The following is a 20,438-nucleotide window of genomic DNA, read 5'->3' on the forward strand; positions in this document are numbered from 1 at the left end:
ATGTTTTTAATGCAAGTGTCATTGCATTTCGATGTACATTTTACAACATCGCCACATTATTGAGCTCGTTAATGGACGCAAGCATACTACAATACTCCAGTATTAGTCGAACGTTTAACAGACTAAAGACAAAAAAAGATAAGATAGACACCATCCTACATATCCAAGCCTATAATTCCGAACAACACAATATCGTCAGATCTCTCGCCGGCACTCCCAAAGTCTGGCATGAAGCAATACACTGATCCTGCATAGCTGTGCACATTTTCAAGTTTAATATAAACATTCTTCACACTAAGCGTGTCTAACAATTTCAGAGCACATGCAAACCACGAAGCATTGATCCGATAGGGTTATCTCACGGCGTCACGTGGTAGCTCTATCTTAGCTGCATCGCATGCGACGACAGCGCCACACGTCGCAAGGAGGGGTCATGGACCCTGCTCCTCCATACTGGAAAGTTGCCTTTTCTTTTTCACTCTCATTTTCCTTGTCACGTACTTAAACCTAATCATCTGCGATTTGTTCTTTGTTATTGGAATGCTTCAAATATCGAATACTTCCTTTCTTCTGCGCTTTTCCGTAGCTTCGTTATCTGTTGGCATCAGCCACAGAAGTGCTAAACGCTTCCCAGCTGTACGACGGGGAATCAATGAACCGCATAAATGGACACTGAAATGATTTCCATCGCTTTTTATGCGAAGCATATTACTAGAGCTCAACCCAGTTCCTCAGGCGCGGCGGTGTTGCCTTCGATACCACGTGACACCGTGACGTCACGATAGAGGAGAAACGGGGCTCGAACTCCCGCCGTCGCTCGCTGCGTCGCCCCCGCATCGGACGCGGTGAGCGTCGAGCAACACAGCGTTCGGCGCGACAACGATTTATTCATGAAGTGCAACGCCGCAGACACGGACACCGACGACACCGGCTTTTCTGCGAAGCGAGCTCCTTAACGCTGTCGCGTTAAAATAAAGGCTAGTATGCTTCGCATCCTGGGCTTAACCTTAGCTAAGCCACAGCCATTTTTTTTTTACTTGCCTGAAATTGGCGGCTGTAGTCTCTGAGGCGTTCGCCAGCCTCGCCACCGATTGGAAGTAGAGCGTGGCCGCCATTCGGACGCCCAGTCCGGCCAGGGCGAGGGCGTAAGGCCTTCCCGGTCCCAGCCACGGGAACTCCAGCTCGGGCGGCACCAGGCTGTACCCCCGCAGGGTGCTGGAGTCCTCGATCTTCCACTCCTGGTTCATGAACCGGAACTCCGGGTCCCGCATGAGACCACGCATGGCGCCTTTGACGGCCACGTAGTTGTAGAGCGGCTTCATTTTCATAGGGGGCACGGATGCGTAGAAGGCGTTGACCTGTCGTCGAGAACGTGGAAGACGCTAGTTGGCTAGAGGGAGCGCACTCTGCGCTCTTGAAACAGCTTCACCTTTTGAGGTGCATATTTGTCCTACAACAATAATCGTCGTCTGCCTCAATTGCTTGCGCTTTCGTTTTTGAAAACGCTGCGCTCGCTACTTTTCTTTCCGGAATGCTATACGTCACGCTAAAAATGCGCATGCTTTTCGTGACTTGAAAGTACCGGGAACGCAGTGTTAAAGAAAGGAAGTACGGGAAAGATAGATCACGATTATTCTTGTGGCACAAGATAAGCGCCAAAGGGAGGAATCTTTTTAAGGGCGTAGAAAATTTGCCACCTTTTAGAGTGCATCTTGTCCCCAAATAGTTATCGTAATGTGCCTGGTTTGCTCTTTCTTTCAGGAAAATTCTGCGTTCGCTATACGTTCCTGCACAAAACGCCGTGTCGTGTTGGTAACACAAATGCTGTTATCATTACGGCCGTATGCTGCGCGCGCAGCGTCATACTATATGTAGGCACGCAAGACAGGCGGCGAGTACGGCGGGGGGGCGTAGTGTGCCCCGAACTGTGCAAGGCTCTGTTAGAGGGTGGTACTAAATGCAGTGTGAGATTGAGCCACCTCACTCTCGGTGGAGCGAGAAAAGACGGGACGTGTCTTCGCTTTACCTTTCCTTTCTTTCACATCCCGTCCATTCTCCGCATATGATAGTGACCGCAAATAAAGAAAAATAAAGATTCCGGGGAGAAGCCAGGACCAGACTGCACGCGAACTGATGCAGGCATATCACATAAAGAAGATAGACCAAGACTGTGTTAGTGACGCTTCCATTAGGTTGTTTCGATCGGAGATAGATTTTTTTGATAATCGGTTGCCCCGCTGGGCTGATCAATGTTCTTGGGAGCTGCGTTCTGCGCATGTTCTATTTGTCTATATATGCCCATGGGTTGCCGTGAATAAGACAGTTGAAAGTTACCGCCCATGTCGTATTTTTGTGTTCTCTTCCACTGTTCCCATCATTATTTGCCATCAATATGATATGCAGTAAACACCAACTAGGCCAAACTGAAGTTCTTCTCGTCCGTACACGTTGCTCCGAGAATAGCGAAGGTGCTTAGATTCGACGAGAAAAGGACAAATTGAGCATTTCAATTTGCCTCGTGCTTGTTCTGCTATTCGTAATATTTGCCACTAACCTGTATAACGCAAATTCACAAGCGAAAGCAGATAAGGTTCGCCTATTTCCACGCCGAGTTTACAATTACACCCCAGAGGGTATTAAAGTTTCACTCCACACCCTCTGTTACGCCTAGCTATTACTCATTTAGCTCGTAGCATCTCATAATAGAGGTGTGGGCGAGAACATAATGTCAGAACCAAAAATTTTCACACGCATAAGTGTGGTAATGGGTGCTTGGCACTTCTTCGAGCACCCTATAAGAAGAGTCTTCTGAGGATTGCCGCCAACTCCTATGAGCAGCAACTCGCCAGTACTTAAGGTAGAAATCTTCAATATTTTTGTTGACTGTACGGCAGAGCAGTGCCGATATGTATCGCCTAACGCAAATCTCAGCTGGAAGATCTCTCCCGTGAATATTATGAGCCCCGCCTTCGAACTTTAGGCCGCTGTCAATGATTCATTTTTGATTAAGACGTGGACTTCGTTGCTTAAGCAGTTCACTGCTAAGCGCGGTATAATAAAATGCGGAAGTTTAATGGGCCAGTAACGCGATGCAATGTGTAATTGACAGATGAACTCAACATCAACAGCCCGAAAGAAGCGGGAATTGTTTATCACAAGAACAACCTGGTCGCCTTGAATAGCCAATACAGGATGATAAAAGGAGAGCAAACGAAAGTGTACTTGAGTTTTGCAAGAGAACAAATAGAGTTTGCCCTGCGTCAATGTGGTATGTAACGCTGGGGGAAGTGTAATGAACCGACTCATAAAGGCGCATCGAATAAAGGAAACTAGATACGGCCGGCGTCAGCATCTGGAATAAAACAGCGTATCAATTACGCTAATTGTCAACTAGTGCTTTATTTGTGCATCACAGGCCATGCGCAATAAAACATTTAATGGAGAGCTTCTTTCGTCCCCGGAAGAATGTTACGGACTCCCACGTTTTCTGCCTCAAAAGCACATGCATATCACGGAACCACCTTCCACAGCTAGCTAGTGGCATCGTTTTTGAAATATTTTTTCTACTGATTATATATGACTTTGTATGTGTTGTATGATTTCAACGTTGTATTGAGGTTTCGTGTTATCCACGGTGTTGGATTAGCCTCTATTTCGTTGCGCTGCTAAGCGCGCAAGACCATAGGATCGAATCCCCGCCGCGGAGTCGGCATTTCGATGGGGGCGAAGTGCAAGAACTACCCGTGTTCCATGAAGTGGGAGCACGTTAAAGATCGGCAAGTGGTCAAAAATAGGATAGTCCGTAGTTCGCCAGAGGTGGAATGCCTCATAAACAAGTCGTGGTTTTGGCACGTAAAACACAAAAATTGTACTCAGATTGCGTATGGTTGTGTAAGCTGTTTCGCTGTGCACACGCTATACAATAAAACCTCCTTACAACAATATTGAAACGTAATGTAGCGTTACTTCGTTATTGATATCGATATCGCACGTACTGCACTATGCGTCTGTATTGTGGTTCATCGTTACTTCGTTATATTCGTTATTTCCTGACATCTCTTTTCGTTATAACGAGGTTTCACTGCACTTGTTTCGTTCGCGCTTTCTTTTGTCCGTGTGCCATCGGTAATGCGCATTCGCACTGACGACATTCTAAAATAAATCACTGCAAAAAATAAAAACGCCCACCTTCTCGGGCTTGGACATCGACCGGTACAAGAAGAGGGCCTCCTGGTACGGGTCCTTGGGCGGCGGCTTGCTGCTGCCCACCAGCGTCCGGTTTTCCTCGCCCAGCAGCTCCGCGAAGGCTCGCCAGACGTCGTTCGCCGTTTCGCGCACGTCCTGTAGAGTCGCCTTGGGCACGACCATCCAGATGTGGGCGTTGAGGGCGGAGCGGAAAGCCGCGTGCGTTTGTGCAAGGCAGTGGCTTCGGTGCGCGGTGAAGGCCTGCGAGTTGCGGAGCGCTCGACTTTACTGTAACGACAGGTGCCGCTAACTCGCTAAGGTTTGTATTTTTCGGGGCCATTGACCCAGCCGAGCGTGCTTTGCGAACGCGTTTAAATGTTAATACGCTGCGTCAGGTTGCACACAGGCGTTATTAGAGCAATGCTGTTTCTTTTCAGCCAGTTCCTACTTTTGGAAGTGATAACGAAAGCCGGCAACATAGCTGCTCTGGAAATGTGTGAAAGTGTGAATATGCTGCGTCATGTTGCATACAAGCGTATAAGCGTAATACTGCTTTCTGTCTGCCAGGTCCTACTTCTGGAAATGACAATGAAATTCGGTTATATAGCTGCTTCGTGAGAACAATTTATTTACGCGATTCTGCCACAGCGTAGGCACCAGCGCTTCCCTCAACTTTTTTGTGGAATGTAGCTTTGTCGCGACGAAGTTTATTCGCTCATTACTTCTTGCCAACTCGCGTGCCGTAGTCGTAAAGTACATTTAACACGCTCTTCTCGTACGTCTAAGGACGGACACTTAGCAAGCTCGAACTTTGGGCAAGACGTGAGATATTTTAGACTGGTATTACTAGATTTGATCTCGAAGCGCCAAGCCTGGCGTTTCGAAAATAACTCCGACGTCATGACCCAGCAGAATGTGTTAATGCGCAGAAATAATTGGGATGCGCGGTTGTCTTAATGCCTTCGCGCGCGCCCGTTGTAGCGAGTACAGGAACAGAGTGAGGCACTGTTTCATGACGTGATGATGGATACAGCCCCTGGTTGGCAGTCGAAACTGGTTCGGTGAAACAACTGTTGCGGCAACTTAAATTTTAGGGGTGCGGGGACATTCGCCACTATTCCATCTGGTGTTATGATGGTCTGAACCCTGTAGTTAATTGCAGGAAAGGAAATGACAAGTCGACAATACCACTCGATTGCTTGTTTACCCAATGCAGACGGAACGTACTGCTTCTCTGTGAACGAAAGAGAAAAAAGAAACTTACGCGCAAAAAAAAAAGTGAGGCACTCCAGCCGTCAGCGTTAACCAGCGTCCTCCAACAACGTTCACTGGCGGGTAATGATTGTTTAGCGAACCGAAAAAAATTCCGCCTAGCCAGCGAGAACATTTAACAAATCGCACACATCTCGGACACCGAGTAAAACCTCCCGTCACGTTTTTTTCCACTTCGCCTTGCATTATTTTCCAGAGTAGTTGAAGGGGCGTAAACCGGAAATTATTCCACGGGCAGCAGAATATTACCCTACAGCAAAGTGAGAAGAAGTCCCGAGAAAAAATACCCCTTACCATGACGAGAAAAGGCTCCGCAAAGCAGAAAGCATGCAAATATAATGAACTCGTGCTGACGCCGCCCTGAATTTCAAGCGCAAGCTCGCCGTCACGTGACGGATTCTGCCAATGTCTGCTTTGGCCTAGTTAATCTTTCATCATTATGGAGGACTACATTTCAATCCAAAGAGCTCGGTGACTGAATTCGGCAAGTTTCAAGTTTGAAAAACTTCGGCCACAATGGCCAAAATACGAAAAAAAGATACCTCAAAATTTGTGAAGTCACACTGACCTGGCGCCGGTTTTTGTGGGCGGGAAAAACCGAGCAAAAGTAAAACTTTGACAATTTATTATCGTTTCCAGTACGCAACCTACTACCAAGAAATTGGCTAACACATAGTTTTGAAACAATACTTTATCAGTTTATAAAGAGATTTTGGCATTTCGCTTAAATGTTCCTCCGATCTCTGAGCTCTGTGCGAAGACTAAGAGCGCTTGCAAGAGTATACATTTGTGCTCGGCCCTCTCACCAAATGCCCCATGTGCAGCTATAGCGAGACCGGCTCGACTCACACCCAAGCCAGCACGAGCCTCCGAGACACCCGGCGGCGAGCAACACACCAGCTGCTAGATTAGCTGCGCGGTGGACAGTTTGTTTCCCCCGCATAGACCGCGGTTTGATTCCCGGCAGTGGTGGGTATTTCTTTCCAGCAGCTAACCAACACGAAGGTAAGCAAGTTTCTTAAAAGCGAAGAAGATCGCGCATACAGCTGATCGTCGCGAAGGAAGCACTCATTAGAGTGACGCATATAGCATCGCTACTTACAGGACGTGTACGTGCTACGGGCTTACGTCGCGAGGTGACCACGCAGACAGTTTTGCCATAGAAGCGGTGGCGCCTCGCATCCACCCTTGGCGACTACGCTATAGTTCGACGGAGTACAGTCGAAACTCGATCTAATGAAGTGATGACCACGCTCGATTTATTTCGTTAAATCGGGAAGTTTGTACACTCGAGGAAAGCATTTTTCGGCGCTTCGAAATCTTAAATTGTAACGTAGCTACACGCCAAAAGGCTATCGCTGCATCGTAGTTGCCCCTAATGGGGCGACCTGTGGCGTAAACCATGACATAACGAAAGCAACCACCACCGCCTCTACCGAGGCGGTGTTGAGTCCGCATTTCCGCACATGGGCGTGGCATGCAGTCTCATCAAAATAAAGCTAGGGCCGCGACTAGGGCGCCTAGATGTTCCAACGCGTTAGCTTTAAAGCCCACGTTCGAGAAAAAACCCGTATGCGTCAAAATTCGAAAGAAATCGCCGTTCTTTATTGCTCATCTATTACAGTAAAAAGCTTCGTTAAATCGACTTAGGCCAAGTTAGATACGTTAATTCGAGTTGATGACAACGTTCAACCCTATGGGCAACTGCCGCGTTACGGAAATTTCATCGTCAGATCGGGAACTTCGTAAAATCGTGTTTCGTTAGATCGAGTTTTAACTGTACTTATCGGAAAAACATGGGCACGTCTGCACAAGGCGTCAGATTCATTCGAGAACTTCATTGTGCAATCACTGTCAATGGGTAGCAGCAGTACGGCAGGGTTACAGATGCATGACGTAAAAGCAAATTCGGACGCATACTCACGGACGCACACCCGCTCAGCAAGTCTACTCTGACGCCACTTTTAGCGCAAGGCGGCAGTCTCCGCCGCCGCATTTACCACGGCCGTACTGTTCACGCCGGCTGCAGACGCCCGTTCATACTTGTCTAGTCACTGCGTTTTCTGTTTTGATTGGATCGCGGTCGCTGCAAGACGGCGGTGCTGCTCCGCGGCATTTCTTGTAGCGCCAATTCATCTCGCTTTCCCTCCAATGACGTTCACGGTTCTGATCCGCACAAAATCCGTTAGCGCGATAGCACGAAAGCAACCACGTGGACATTAGGCGCCTGAACAAGAACGAACACGCTTGAAGATGAGGTGCCTCACAACGGTGGCTGGAGAAGAGCGACCCCAGAGCCATTGCCGGCGTCGCGCCTCAACAGTTTGCGAGACGAGAAAAGAGAACAACCGTCAGCGTTTGCTGCTTGAAGTCGTTCCGGTCAGACAACTGTATATGATGCACAGTGTTGTAAGGGCAGCGCCGCACAGCAGGAACTCTAAGTGGCTGTACTCGCAAACGCTCCCGCCAGTAGAGCAATGGAGAACGCCGGTCTGCAGCTCCGCGGCAAGCTTATTGAGCGAAACCGTGATCGCGTGCCCGTGACTAGGGTGCGTCGTTTTAACGCGACAGCGTTAAGGAGCTCGTGTCGCAGAAAAGCTGTTGTTGGCGGTGTTGGCCGTGAGCAAAAAATCCCGTAAGGCGATACATAAATAAAAAACTGGCTGTGGCTTAGCTAAGGTTAAGCCCACGATGCGAAGCATACTAGCCTTTGTTTTAACGCGACAGCGATAAGGAGCTCTTGTCGCAGAAAAGCCGGTGTCGTCGGCGTCGGCTCATGCGTGCGGCGCTTGCTCAGGCGCACATTTCGTTGTCGCACCGAACGCTGCGTTGCTCGACGCTCACCGCGTCCGATGCGGGGCGCGTAGTCGCTGCGCCGTAGCAAAGCCACCTAGAAAGAGTCTCTGTAGCATGCCGCAAACTTCGCTTCTCATTCCAACGAGGAGCTCTGTCTCCAGGAGGCATCTCACCTCGTGAGTGTCTAGCAGAGGCAAGCGCAGCTGCTTATATACAGCCGCGACGCCGCGAGCGATGGCGCGAGTTGGAGCCCCGTTTCTCCTCTGTCGTGACATCACGGTGTCACGTGGTCAGCCTTGAAGACGACGCCGCGAGCGACGGCGCGAGTTGGAGCCTCATTTCTCCTCTGTCGTGATGTCACGGTGTCACGTGGTATTGAAGGCGACACCGCCCCGCCTGAGCAGCTGGGTTGAGCTCTAGTAATATGCTTCGCATAAAACAACCTGGAAGAAGGGCTGGGTGGGAATGGAATCAGGGTCTCCGGAGTGTGAGACGGAGATGCTACCACTCAGCCATGAGTTCGATGGTTCAAAGCGCGAAAAAAGCGCCTCTAGTGAATGCGGTATTGTTTTGCAGACAAACACACTGCGCGGCCCTCGCGTCTCAGGAGACCTCGCAAAACTCCGCGCTCGAGCCTCGCGTAAACGCGGCGACTTGCACCATCCACACCGGGACATCACGGCGACGGCGACGGCGCGAGTGTGCCTCGAGTGCCCGTATAAGTGCTTGTGCTCGATAAGTGCTCAATACAGCAGAGATTAAATCCGACATCGAAACACTGGTGACCCAGACAACACAGCTACGGAATGCCATGCAACGTTTTTTGTTTGGCACGAAATAATTTCCGAACCTTGCATGTGTTCTCAGGGATGAAATTCCGCAACGTCATTGCGTGTGGAAAGCACGACTCCTTACCTGCTCCTCGGAAGAGTAGTAGTAACTGGAGAGCAGCTTCGGGCTCGTGAAGTGTATCAGCGACTGTAAGGAGAGCCAGCCGAAAAAGTCCAAAGTCTTGGTATCCCCGAACGCGGCGTGCAGCATGAACACCGCCCTGAAGTATTTGGGGCGTTTGATGGTCACTGACGGGATGTTGTCGAAAGACTGGTTGAAGTGGCGGCGCAGCGCGGCGTTCCAAGTGTCGTAGTCGGTAGACGGCGCCACCGTTGGGATGTTGCGTGGGTGAAGCTCGAGGGGCATGCTGCGACCATGTCACGTGCTTCCTTTTTAGTGTTTTTTTTTTCTTTGACCAGCGAGGCTGTCAAAGAGGGCTACTAGGTACGCTCGAGAACGATACACATGCTAGCTTTCGTGGTTTTCTAAAAAAAAGCTAGATGTCTCATGACGTTTTTACTTCGCGAAAACGGGCAGAATGCAAGGAATATAATATGCAGAGTAATCTTGATGCGCATTGGTCAATTAGGGGCTAAATCAATATTACTAAGCCCAAGTTCTCGCATTATTTAGAGTACCTATATGAAAAGAGTATATAGCAGGTGTTCTGTGTTTAGCTGCACAATGTTTTGGAGTGAAAGCATCATGCGTCCCATTAGGCGAAAATCCTTCGTAGTGGGCGTGACGGAAAAAAATGGTACCGAAAATGGCCGACGAAGCACTGTGTAAAAACATGTCAGAAAGTGCTAGGATTGACGTCGAATGTATCCTGAGGTTCTTGCAAAAAAGTAAAATATTGTCGTTGAAACGAAAATTCGGTACGGTTTGATCTGGGTGCGAATCGAACCCTCGTCTCCACGGTGCAAGACGAGCACGTTTCGTCGAGGCCACGGCTGTCCTTTTTTTTTTTCGGCTTCGCGGTTCTGGCCAATCAAAGGTTCCCCTAATGCATGCGTCATTGCACACGTCACGTCGAAAACATCTGGCTGACTAAAGGTGCGCCCTGGAGAGTGCGTCACTGAACACGTGACAGCGCAGCTTACAGGGAAAAGGTGGCGCCACGTTAGGAGCCTATAAAATGAACGCATTCATGATGTTTCGAGGTCTACAAGCGGTACACCGCTCTCGCGTTCTCACACGTAAGCAGTCTTCAGTGTCTCTTTAGAATTTTTCGAAAATTGCCTTTGGCGGATAGCACGAATCTAACCCTCGAGCTAGATTACTCGAGGAGGAAGTCATTATTGTACGAGAGTTCAAGATGCTTATTTGAATAATTTGAGTAATTGGAGTAATGAACTTTTTATTTAATTACATTACGCTGCGCATTTATGTTTGCTAGCCAGTGAGGTCACAAGGCGTGCCCACTGGGAAAGAAGTCTCAGGATCAAACCAGTTTCGAGATATTAATCTTCCAACTGTCCGACAAAATGGATTGGGGTTCTCATTACTCTTGCGCTAAAATGCACAAAACCGCGGTTTCTCGAAAAAGTGCAGCTGTGCATTTTTACCCCAAGTTTGACAGTGCATATCTCGAATCCGGTGCCATCCTCACAATTCGTTCCAAGTCGATATGCCTTGTACACTCGCTAGCTTAAACTGGCAGAACTCCGGAACCATATACACGCGATATGGGTTATATAACGCGCAAATTTATGCGAAACAGCGTCCATAATGAAACCCTGAAATAACCCTTAAACCCATAAGCAATATGCCTTTCACCTGTTACCTCGTCTGGTTTTGCCCAATTGTACAGCACGTTTCGCGCAAAATTAGCAATTCGAAACAAGAGTCGCAAGGCGTTGAGAAACTAAGTCATCTACTTAGGGAGAGAGCCAAGGCAACAGCCAAACAGGAAGGAAAAGTGAAAATTAACAAATTTAACCACTATTCTTGAGAATATTTATGGATCAACATCTTTTTACTTAAAAAGCAAGTAGGCAAAACACCGCCGGAAGTGCAGAACAATTCCGTGTGTTTTGAGTGACGCATCTACAATTATGAGTCGAACCACCTGACGTATAGCCACTTCTCTGCTGTGCTTATGTGCGTATTTTTGTAACTTATCGCGGTGGGCGCAGCGCGTCTAGAACCACAGCATCCTGCGCGCTATGCGGTTGCGCGGGACTGGCGGCCACGTATCGTTACTCAACTTTCCAAATAACAATACGCAAGTTTTGGCGCTTGAGAGAATAGTAAACGAAGGATCGAAAAGAACTGGGATTGTTCGGCAAATATATGTTTCTCTACTATTCATCCAGAGCTACTTCAATAAACGCTACTATAGTCGGACACAATTTAAGCCTGCTTTGAAGCCCTGTCCATGCTCTCATAACCGCCAATCACTGTTCCTCCGCGAGGCTGCAAGTAATTCGTACTTCATATTTTCTTGTTACCCAAATAAGGCGGTAACCGCAGAACAAAAATGATTACCACGTAATTTTGTGCGTTTTCTTTCGCTAATTATAGCGGTATGGCGAAAGCCTAATTTGTTATTGAACTGAAGTAGAATGGTTGCTTCGCTACAAATATATATTGTCAATTTGCACTTCAATTGGCAGTGAAGTTTCATGAGTAAAACGGGCTAAGCAGTTAAATGAACTGTACCATATACTTTTCAAGAGTGCAATGCTCAGACTCCATGCACCTCGTACATGTCTGTTGTACGGCTCAGTGCTTCGGCCGATGAAAAGACACTTCAAGAACAGTGGACACTCCGAATTTTTCAAGAGTATGACGCCATTTTGAAAAGGCCGTATAACGATGATTTTGTTTGCTTCTGTGATTGACTGGCAGAGTAACACAACCCCGCGCGGTCCCTGTGCCTCGGTTGCTAACTGCTGTTTTTTTTTTTAAGTTGTATTCTACTACTGAAATTTTTCATTTTACATTTTTGCTTGTTTACTTGTTCTTGGCAGTGTTCTGCCTGCCCTTCTTTCCTGCGCGAGTCCATTTGATGTGGTTCCTTGTTTGGCAATTAAAGGATAGTTGTATCTCGCAGGCCTAACTGTGAGATGCGACTTATTTCATTTCTCTTTGGCGGGTTTACGCGTCTTTATGGCGAATGGTAGACGTTATGTCTATTTGTACTAGTAAAGATACCCCCCCCCCCTCATTTGCATGGAAAGGTTACCTTGGGTCCGTGCATAATACATAATACTTCGGGGCCACGTAGTGATTACGAAACTATAGATAGTCCGGGAATGGTCAACCAATGCCCGTGCGTCGAAGTGCGTATATACTTCAGTTCATGGGCGTGGAGCCGCTTTCTTCATTGCACAAAACATGCCGAGCTCTCTTAACAATCTTTGATTACCAGCGTATAGCATCAATCGACTTCCATCCAACGCCTGGAAATATTCTACTCTCATCACATGGGTAAGCCTGTGACTGTGGGTGCAGAATGCTTCCACGCGCAGTCAAGCCCGCTAATTATGAGTCATGTGCACCGTTACACGTCAAAATTGCTGAAGAATTCTCACTGATCCACGGGGCGCTTATCACTGATTATCCTTGTTAAACCACCGATTATCATTGTTACACGCAAGAGATTCACCCATGCGTAGTTTCCCCTATTCAACATTTACGCTGTGTGCGATGCCAGCTTGGCTTTGAAGCTTTCAGAAGGGGGGTGCAATGTTCACCATACCTGTCGGCCATGGTGTTCTCGTAGGACGTGGAGGCCCCAAATTTGCTGCTCATTTCCATGAGGTCTTTGAAGAGCTGATCGGAGCGCCCCTTGTCCTTGGCCAGCTCCGGTGTAGACGCAAAGGTGGCGTACGTCAGCTTGAAGTGGCCCAGGATTCGCTTCGTCATCCTGTGCCGCTTCAGCATCTCAAGTGTGGTTATGAACTCCTTGTCCAAGCTGAAGGTGACAGCGGGCGACTCTCTGGCGTTGTTGCTGACACTCACCTGCACGTGACACCATCGGCGAGAAATGTTGAAGCGACGATGAATAGCGATAATAATTTAGTCTAATTTAGAATAATAGGAAATATGATAATTTAGGCTCAATTAGCCAATAGAAGACTTGCAAAATTACGATAGTGCGCTTTTCTTTTCAAGCCTTTAAGGCAGACTTCTACGTGAGGAATTACATTAAACAATTAATTGTAATCCATTACATTTCTCGCTAATTTTGCAAATTAACGAATACTTCGTTTAATCGATAACGCTCGCGGTTACCGTATAAATTTAACAGCGAAGCTGTATGTAGCTACAATGTGGTGTTGGTCGATGTCCGCCTACAACGATCGCGTCGAAACAAACAAAAAAACAAAAAATTTCGTCTCCAGTTCCTCGCGAATGCTTTCTGGCTCTCAATCTAATCTAAGTATCTCGAAAAAATTTAACTGATATTGGCCGCTCAGACGAATCTATCATTACGCTGTTTCATTTATTTGTCATAAAGAAGTTAGTTCACAGTGAAGTTGTAAACGCTGGAGAGTTCCTGTCTGCTTGCAATACATGTCCGACTACGCAGGGAGTATGGTTGTAAGAAATGGCCGTAACTCTTGTTTTATAGATACTATCGCGAAACAAATTATATGAAAATTAGCCGCTAAGAAGACTCTAACAATGCGCAGGAGTTTCATCTGCTTTTGCTAATCGCCTAGTTCACAGTGAAGTTGTAAATATTGTGCAATTCGCGTTTTGCCATCAATACACGGACTTCTACGGGAAGGAAACGGACAGCCCCGTCTTTGTATGCTAGAATAAAACTCAAGCCCTTGCAAGTTTAATTCAGCTAATTATGTAAGAATTATGCTCAATCGCTAATTACAAACAAATATATTATTTCGTGCACTCCTTTGGACTGCGCTCCAGTCAACGTGTATCGTAGCTCTCATCGAGGATCAGTTTAACGGCCACCTGCGTCCTATGCACACTGTTGACACGAGTGGGCTTTGTTTGTTGTGGTTGCGTCATAGTCGCCTAGGCAACTTTGTAATATATGTGTACAAATATACAGACACACGCTGATGCGTCGATTGAGGCAAAAAGTACCACAGCTTCGCTGCTCGATCGTCCTTCTTCGCAGAGTGAAAGCGCTGATGAGTTCTTTCTCTTTTTTTTTTCCAGTAATCAATTACATGTAACCAGTTACTGTACCGACGGGACAAGCTGTAACAGACGCTGCAGCTTTCAGAACCTGAATTAGGCGGGAACTGCACCAGAACACCAGAGATCGCGCCATGCGTCAGAATCGAGGATATTTCAGACAAACCCCGGAGCTCAGTAGTTATATCCTCGACTTTGCGCTGCGCCTGAACTTGGCCGACGAATGGAACCGGCACATTGCAATGTTTCTTTTATCAACGGCCACTTATCGCGTTATTGCTAGGATGATTTTTTGTAACTTTGGATTGGCCATACCACCTTCTCCAAGCATCTGCAACAAGGAAGCGCCGAGCTTCATAGTGGCCGCAGACGCTGAGGAACCGTACACGCTAGCAAGATGCTTATAAGCTAGAACACCGCCTTACGTCACATCACGCATCTATTGTCTTCGCCAAAAAAAGAGAGAAAAAAAACGCGGGAAGATGAACGCATCAGTCCTGAAAAGGAATTGCTAGTGAAGATGAGCATTGTGTGAATATTTGCAGAAAATATCTGCAGAGGTACTGCAACTGCCAGGCCAGTCTGTTCCGCTTGTGGTATCTGTTTAGGGTTCATTTATGTTCGGAGAAGTAACGAATTGCTTTCGAGTATACCCCTCCGTTACTGTCGTGGGGTAGTAATTCGCAAACCCCCACTGTGCGGTTATCCTTGTGTGACGTTACCGCTGGTGAGGACAGCGTTTTCGCATTCTTCTCTCTTGACAGCTAGCGTTTCGCGGCGCTGTTTTCCATTTTGGCTTCGCCTACAACCCTCCCCCCCTGCCCCCCCCCATATTTTTGCGGTTATCACTTTCCTTTATACCTTACTCTACGCATCGTCATATCCTACTCCTCCTCCCCCATATATATTGGGGGAGAGTGAACTACGTGTAAATAACGCGTTGCGTAGGAAATCAGTTCCTCCTGAGATGAGGACAGTGATCTGTGTCAAAAGGTTGGTTCAGCTGCATGCTTTGTTGTACAAGTGGTAGAAGCAAAAAGCAGATCACCAGCGATGAAAGACTTAAATGATAAGACAGTAAACGTAGGTAAAAAACCTGAACGTTTTTAGTGCCCCGCTACTTGCAGTGATTCGCAGTGATGAATTCCGCCTCTTGTCAGCTGTCAAACCGCATTTGACAAAGACATCAAACCGCATTAGTCGAAGATTATCTAAAAAATGGAGAAGCAGCTAGCGAACGAAAAGGTGGGCTGAGACCTCACAGTAAATATCTCGCCTTGCCTTGGTCTCGTCTCTTGATTCCCACCATAGTGAAATATGCATCACCAAGTGGCGCAAAATTCTACTATTCTAATGTCAATAGCGTTTTAATCTTTCCGTGCAAGCCAATCTGCACGTATGCATTTATTCTTTGCGTAAATAGGTGCCGGCATGGGCACAGAAAATGATAAGCAGGAAACCAGTGCCTTCGAGAGAAGTGATTGTGCCGGGCTGGACTATCATGGTATCAAGCCGTTGGCTTACCTTTCTTTTATTTTATTTTCATTTTTCCGGGTTACCCAAGCTTCTCGAATTCCTTCATTCATCGCGTGAATAAGCGGGGACACGAGCAGTAGGAGTGATGTATGCAACGAGCCGGTACTTTCCAGAGAAGAGATTCATCCTGAGAAAACCAACATTGTAGTGGCCTATAGGCTTACCTTTTTTCATTTTTTCGTGCAAGCCAATCTGCTCCTGTCTGTTTATCCATCGCGTAGCCTTGCATAGTAGCCTAGTAGCATAGTTTATCCATCGCGTAGCCTTGCACGGGAACTGATGTACACAAGCACCGAATCGGCGCTCTCGATATAACTGATTGGACCTGGCTAAGCCGATATTGTAAGGGGCGATGGGCTTACATTTTAGAGCGAAGCTTTCAGCCTGTGGTTGGTCGGGATTTTTCTTTGCCACGTGCTCGCACAAAAAATTCGGCCTATAACGCAGACAGTGCAAAGAAGCGCGAAGCGCAATGTGTGCGGCTCATCCAAGAGGTAGCACATGATGTCAACAGGTGACACCATCTCTTGACGATGACGTCACTGCGTGACGTCACGTATGCTGTGATGAAATCATCAGGCGATATCGTCACGTGACGATGCCATTTGTACCTAATGTAACGTTTGACGTGAGGCTCATCACGCCCCCTATGGTGTGACGTCGTCATGTCAGTGTGTCGTGATGACGTAATCACGTTACGTCATCACGTGAAACGTCACCTCACCACCGGATGTTAACGCCCAGTGTTTCACTTCATGGGCCACATAATGCTATCGAATTTATAGATGCCCCCATCCGCAGTTGTGGAGGCGGTTTTCCACAGCGTCGCGGGACATTCGCTTTCGCAGGGCCGGGATGGCGAGTCAACTTTTTTTGTAGAGCATTTTCGTTTTCCCGTTTGGGTTGCCTCGCGGCACAACGTCCGTACGGAACCAGAAATATAAATATGTAGGCCTGTTTCATAGAAAACCTGCAATAGTGACTTAAAGATGTGTTCTCCAAAATCCATCTTTCGTTATGTTCAGCTTGAGCTCTGTTCGTTCAATATCACGGTATTCCGTATACGTTTCCGTATACCGCCGTACCTCTACGCGAATGAGGACCGTTGTGTGCAGTTTCGCCGACATGTAGAAGATCCCGTCGATGAGACTGGCTGAAGGATCCACGTGGTCTGGCCACGTGATGCCGCCTTTTTTGAGGGCCTCCCTCACCTCCTGGACGTTGCTGCCGCGGATTACGCTCTCGCAAACCTGCAAATAGGCGGCCGCTTTCTGCAGCGGCGACTGCTCTTGATCCGGCACACTCATATTCCGCAGCCTGGTCGTTACATTATTGAAAGAGTCGCGCCGGATACGGTACACCGTGCTGATGTCGTTCTTGAGCCGGCTCATCTGCAAACGTAGGAGATAAGAAAAAAAAAACTCAGTGCCCTTCCACTCTGTGAAGAACGATGACACGCGGAGCTGTTTATATGTGGGCTCCTTAATGGCGGAATGCGCCTGTGCCGTGGACAGGCCCAGCATTGCACTATCTTCGGTATCGGCCCACGTATGGGGAGTGCTTAACGCCTGCGTCACCTCTGCCGTGCTCATCCCAGTATTGCACTATCTTCTGGACCTGCCCACGTATGGAGTTTTGTGTCCACACCCGGAAACGATTCCGGGGGAACTAGCCATAAAGAGCTTGGCTGTAAAATCACTTTAATGTAACCAAATAAAAGGCATACGCAGCCAAGCAAATTTTTTGCTTGGGTCGCCCGCAAAAAGAAGAAAAAGAAAGAAATGTAAGCCTATGGGCATGTTACTACGTTAGCCCATGCTACAATCACTTCACTCGAAGGTAATGGTTTCGAAGGTACTGGTTACTGCCATCCTAGCCTATTATACCCTATTGTAAATTTATTAATTATAATTAACTAATTATTTATGTGAATACGAACACGGGAGCAGTTTTCAATATTACCCGAAGGGCGAGGCAGTGACTGCTGCATACCGAGGTAGCGTTGCGCTTGAATTCATCAGACGCTGTTCTAACTATACACGGGTGCGACACGTTGGCGCCACGTCGCACACATGGATGCCACTGCTGGACGGCAGGAACAACACCCTCACCGCTACCAGGCGTCACAAAACGCGGGCAAGGCAGGGACTGCATTGGCACCGCAGGTGTCGCACATCGATGGCGCACGAGGTGAGACCAACGGAAAACGGTAGGCTTAATTGAGCGCCCAGTGAAAAAGAAATATTAGATGACGTTCGTTTCACGTTTGCCAGAACATATACGCGTGCCAGCAGCGGAAGAGAGAAAGTTGGCCTTCCTCTGCCGTCGAGGCGACTGATCGTAGCGTTGACGGTACGTTCGATTCGCTTCGTCATTTTTGCATGCAAACGCGCCTTGCGTCTCTGAAGACTAACACTCCGCGCGTGACCACCCCGTGTACCTTCACCGGACAGCACGACAACGGCGACAGCGCGGAGGACGCCGACGGCGTGGATGCGCACCGAGTGTCTGTGTAATTGCTATCGCAACGAAACTGCGCCCGCTATTTCTTTACGTGTGCCTCTGCATGTCCGTGCAATTAGCGCGCACTGCTCGTCCCCATGCTTACGAAAGTTTGTTGCTTCGTACATACTGGTGAGGAGAACCCATACCTCGATGCTGCAGATGTGTTGGTAGTAGTTGTCACACGGCCTGTTCCTCTCGTCGATGGCGTTGGTTAAAATGGCCGCGTACTCGGCGCACGCCGCAGTCGGGCATGCCGAACTGTGCGCGGAAGGTTGAGCGCGGTAACGCCAGGCCAACATCGAGGCGACGCCCAGGAGGACAGTGACAGCGACCGCGACAGCTGCGCCGATGACGAGGCAGGCACGGAAGGTTCGTTGGCGCTCACGGCGATGGGCCTCTTCGACCGGATCGCGGATGCCCAGCGCCGACAGGTCGACCTGCGGCGAGTGCGACGGCCAGTCTGTCGTGACTCACGGGGCACGGATTCACAGCGAGATTTTACGCTGTCTTCGAAATCACGAGCGTGCCGTCTGCCATCCTCATAGGCTGTTCTTATGGCCTAGAAACAGAAGTTCCCGGCTGTCCCAGTGTGCGTATATACACGCACAATGTGAGGAACCACTGTAGCAGGAACCATTTACAGGTGATTCCTGGTGCAATTCCCTTTACGTAGCTCAAGCGCTTCCCCTAGCAGCCAAGATGTAGAAACGTCGCTAGCTGTGCTGTGTTTGTACATAAGGTACATTGTTTCATACTTTTTTAATATATAGGGTTTTACGTGCCAAAACCACTTTCTGATTATGAGGAACGCCGTAGTGGGGGACTCCGGAAATTTTGACCACCTAGGGTTCTTTAACGTGCACCTAAATCTAAGTACACGGGTGTTTTCGCATTCGATCCTGCAACCTCATGCTCAGCAGCCTAACACCCTAGCCACTGAGCAACCACGGCGGGTTTGTTTTATACTTCTCTAAGCTGCTACGACTACCGCAAATTTTGAGCGAAAAGGTGTGTTTTCCACATCATTTCACTAGATTATTGGGGCTGCTTTAGAATATCCAAAATAGCCACGCGGGTGGTCGCATGTGCATTCCGAGATGGCCGTGACCAAGAAGGAAAAGTGGCGTAATATATAGTAGATTGGTGCTGCGGCCAGGCGACACATTGCATTACCGTTACTGGAGTTATGGCGAATTAGGAAGTCACGCTTCATTTCGACGAGGTCTGGTGGAAGAAGGTCGGGTGCGAGGAAGTTCTTTTGTGCACGAGGAATGCTCGAAGATGTCTGGTAGATATTTTTTTTTCTTGTAGAAATGTCACAGTCGAGTAAACTTTGTCTGCTTGCCTCTATATGTTCATCTTTCTTTCGTGCCAGGAACTTATTCTAGGAATTTTTTCTTGTAATACTTATCAACTTAATCTGCATTAGTGTTCCTCTTTTGGTCCATCTATACATCTTCGAGCGTTCACTTTAACTGACAGCACCTTGTGCAACTTCATATTCGATATGTCATGGTCCCTGGCCTGTCATTCAACCGTTGCTTGCACCTAATCGGTGTAAGTTCTGGTATATATATAAAAAAAAACATGCTCCTTTTCCCGACGTACTGCTCTGTGGCTTGCCTATACCCAGCTACGGCCGCTGGATAGATATTTTAGGGGACAGGGTAGGTCCTATTCTAGCCATGCATTTTGGGCTATGTTCGTGACCCTTTTTCTCGTGATCTGCTGGGGTTAGAACTATAATCTTGGTGGCATTGTAATCAGCAATGTTAGGTAGTGTTACTGAACCAGGATTATTTCTTTTTGGAGATTAGATTTTTTTGTTTTCATTTTTTTACTGGACCCACCAAATTTTAAAGCCAAAATCTGCAGTAAATAGCCTGTAAACAAACATCCCCTACAAGAAAATTTAAAATCCTGGTTCAGTAGACTTTCTGTAATGTTTGCTCAATATCTGGAAAATGTTATCACCCTAGCGCTTGTAGTTTCTGAAAAAAAGGGTCAAATGCAGCAAAATTTGGTGTTTTGAGATAATTGGCTTTGAAGTGGAAGAAAGAGCTTCATTGCAATATAGGACTGTAGAAAAAAATTCTGGCGCATTTTTTCATTAGCCACCAGCCTGGTAGTCCCCTCCATCGTCAACACTTCTTTTCTGTGCTAGCTGCCTTGTTTTCCGGGCCTCCTTAGTTACC

The 20,438-nt window shown here is 47.7% G+C and overlaps 2 protein-coding genes across 6 annotated transcripts in view; both read right to left on the reverse strand.

Annotated features, from left to right (window-relative positions):
- Positions 1 to 20,438, reverse strand: part of LOC139061035 (EEF1AKMT4-ECE2 readthrough transcript protein-like) — a 140,062-nt gene that overhangs the window by 54,969 nt on the left and 64,655 nt on the right. The gene's annotated exons all lie outside the window — the stretch shown is intronic.
- Positions 1 to 20,438, reverse strand: part of LOC139061032 (endothelin-converting enzyme 2-like) — a 98,033-nt gene that overhangs the window by 40,295 nt on the left and 37,300 nt on the right. For 4 of the 5 annotated variants that reach the window (XR_011515153.1, XR_011515152.1, XM_070540463.1 and 1 more), the window contains 6 exons: positions 18,390 to 18,680; positions 16,824 to 17,129; positions 12,791 to 13,053; positions 9,169 to 9,451; positions 4,189 to 4,446; positions 1,042 to 1,358 (listed from right to left, as the gene is read on the reverse strand). Coding sequence is in view for 3 of the 5 variants with exons in the window: in XM_070540463.1 (XP_070396564.1) it covers positions 1,042 to 1,358; positions 4,189 to 4,446; positions 9,169 to 9,451; positions 12,791 to 13,053; positions 16,824 to 17,129; positions 18,390 to 18,680 (1,718 nt within the window). In the remaining 2 variants the exon portion in view is untranslated. The remainder of the gene's footprint in view (positions 1 to 1,041; positions 1,359 to 4,188; positions 4,447 to 9,168; positions 9,452 to 12,790; positions 13,054 to 16,823; positions 17,130 to 18,389; positions 18,681 to 20,438) is intronic. The other variant, XM_070540461.1, reaches the window with a different exon arrangement.

This window comes from Dermacentor albipictus, chromosome 6 (genome assembly GCF_038994185.2).
Source record: "Dermacentor albipictus isolate Rhodes 1998 colony chromosome 6, USDA_Dalb.pri_finalv2, whole genome shotgun sequence".
Taxonomy (NCBI): Eukaryota; Metazoa; Arthropoda; class Arachnida; order Ixodida; family Ixodidae; genus Dermacentor; species Dermacentor albipictus.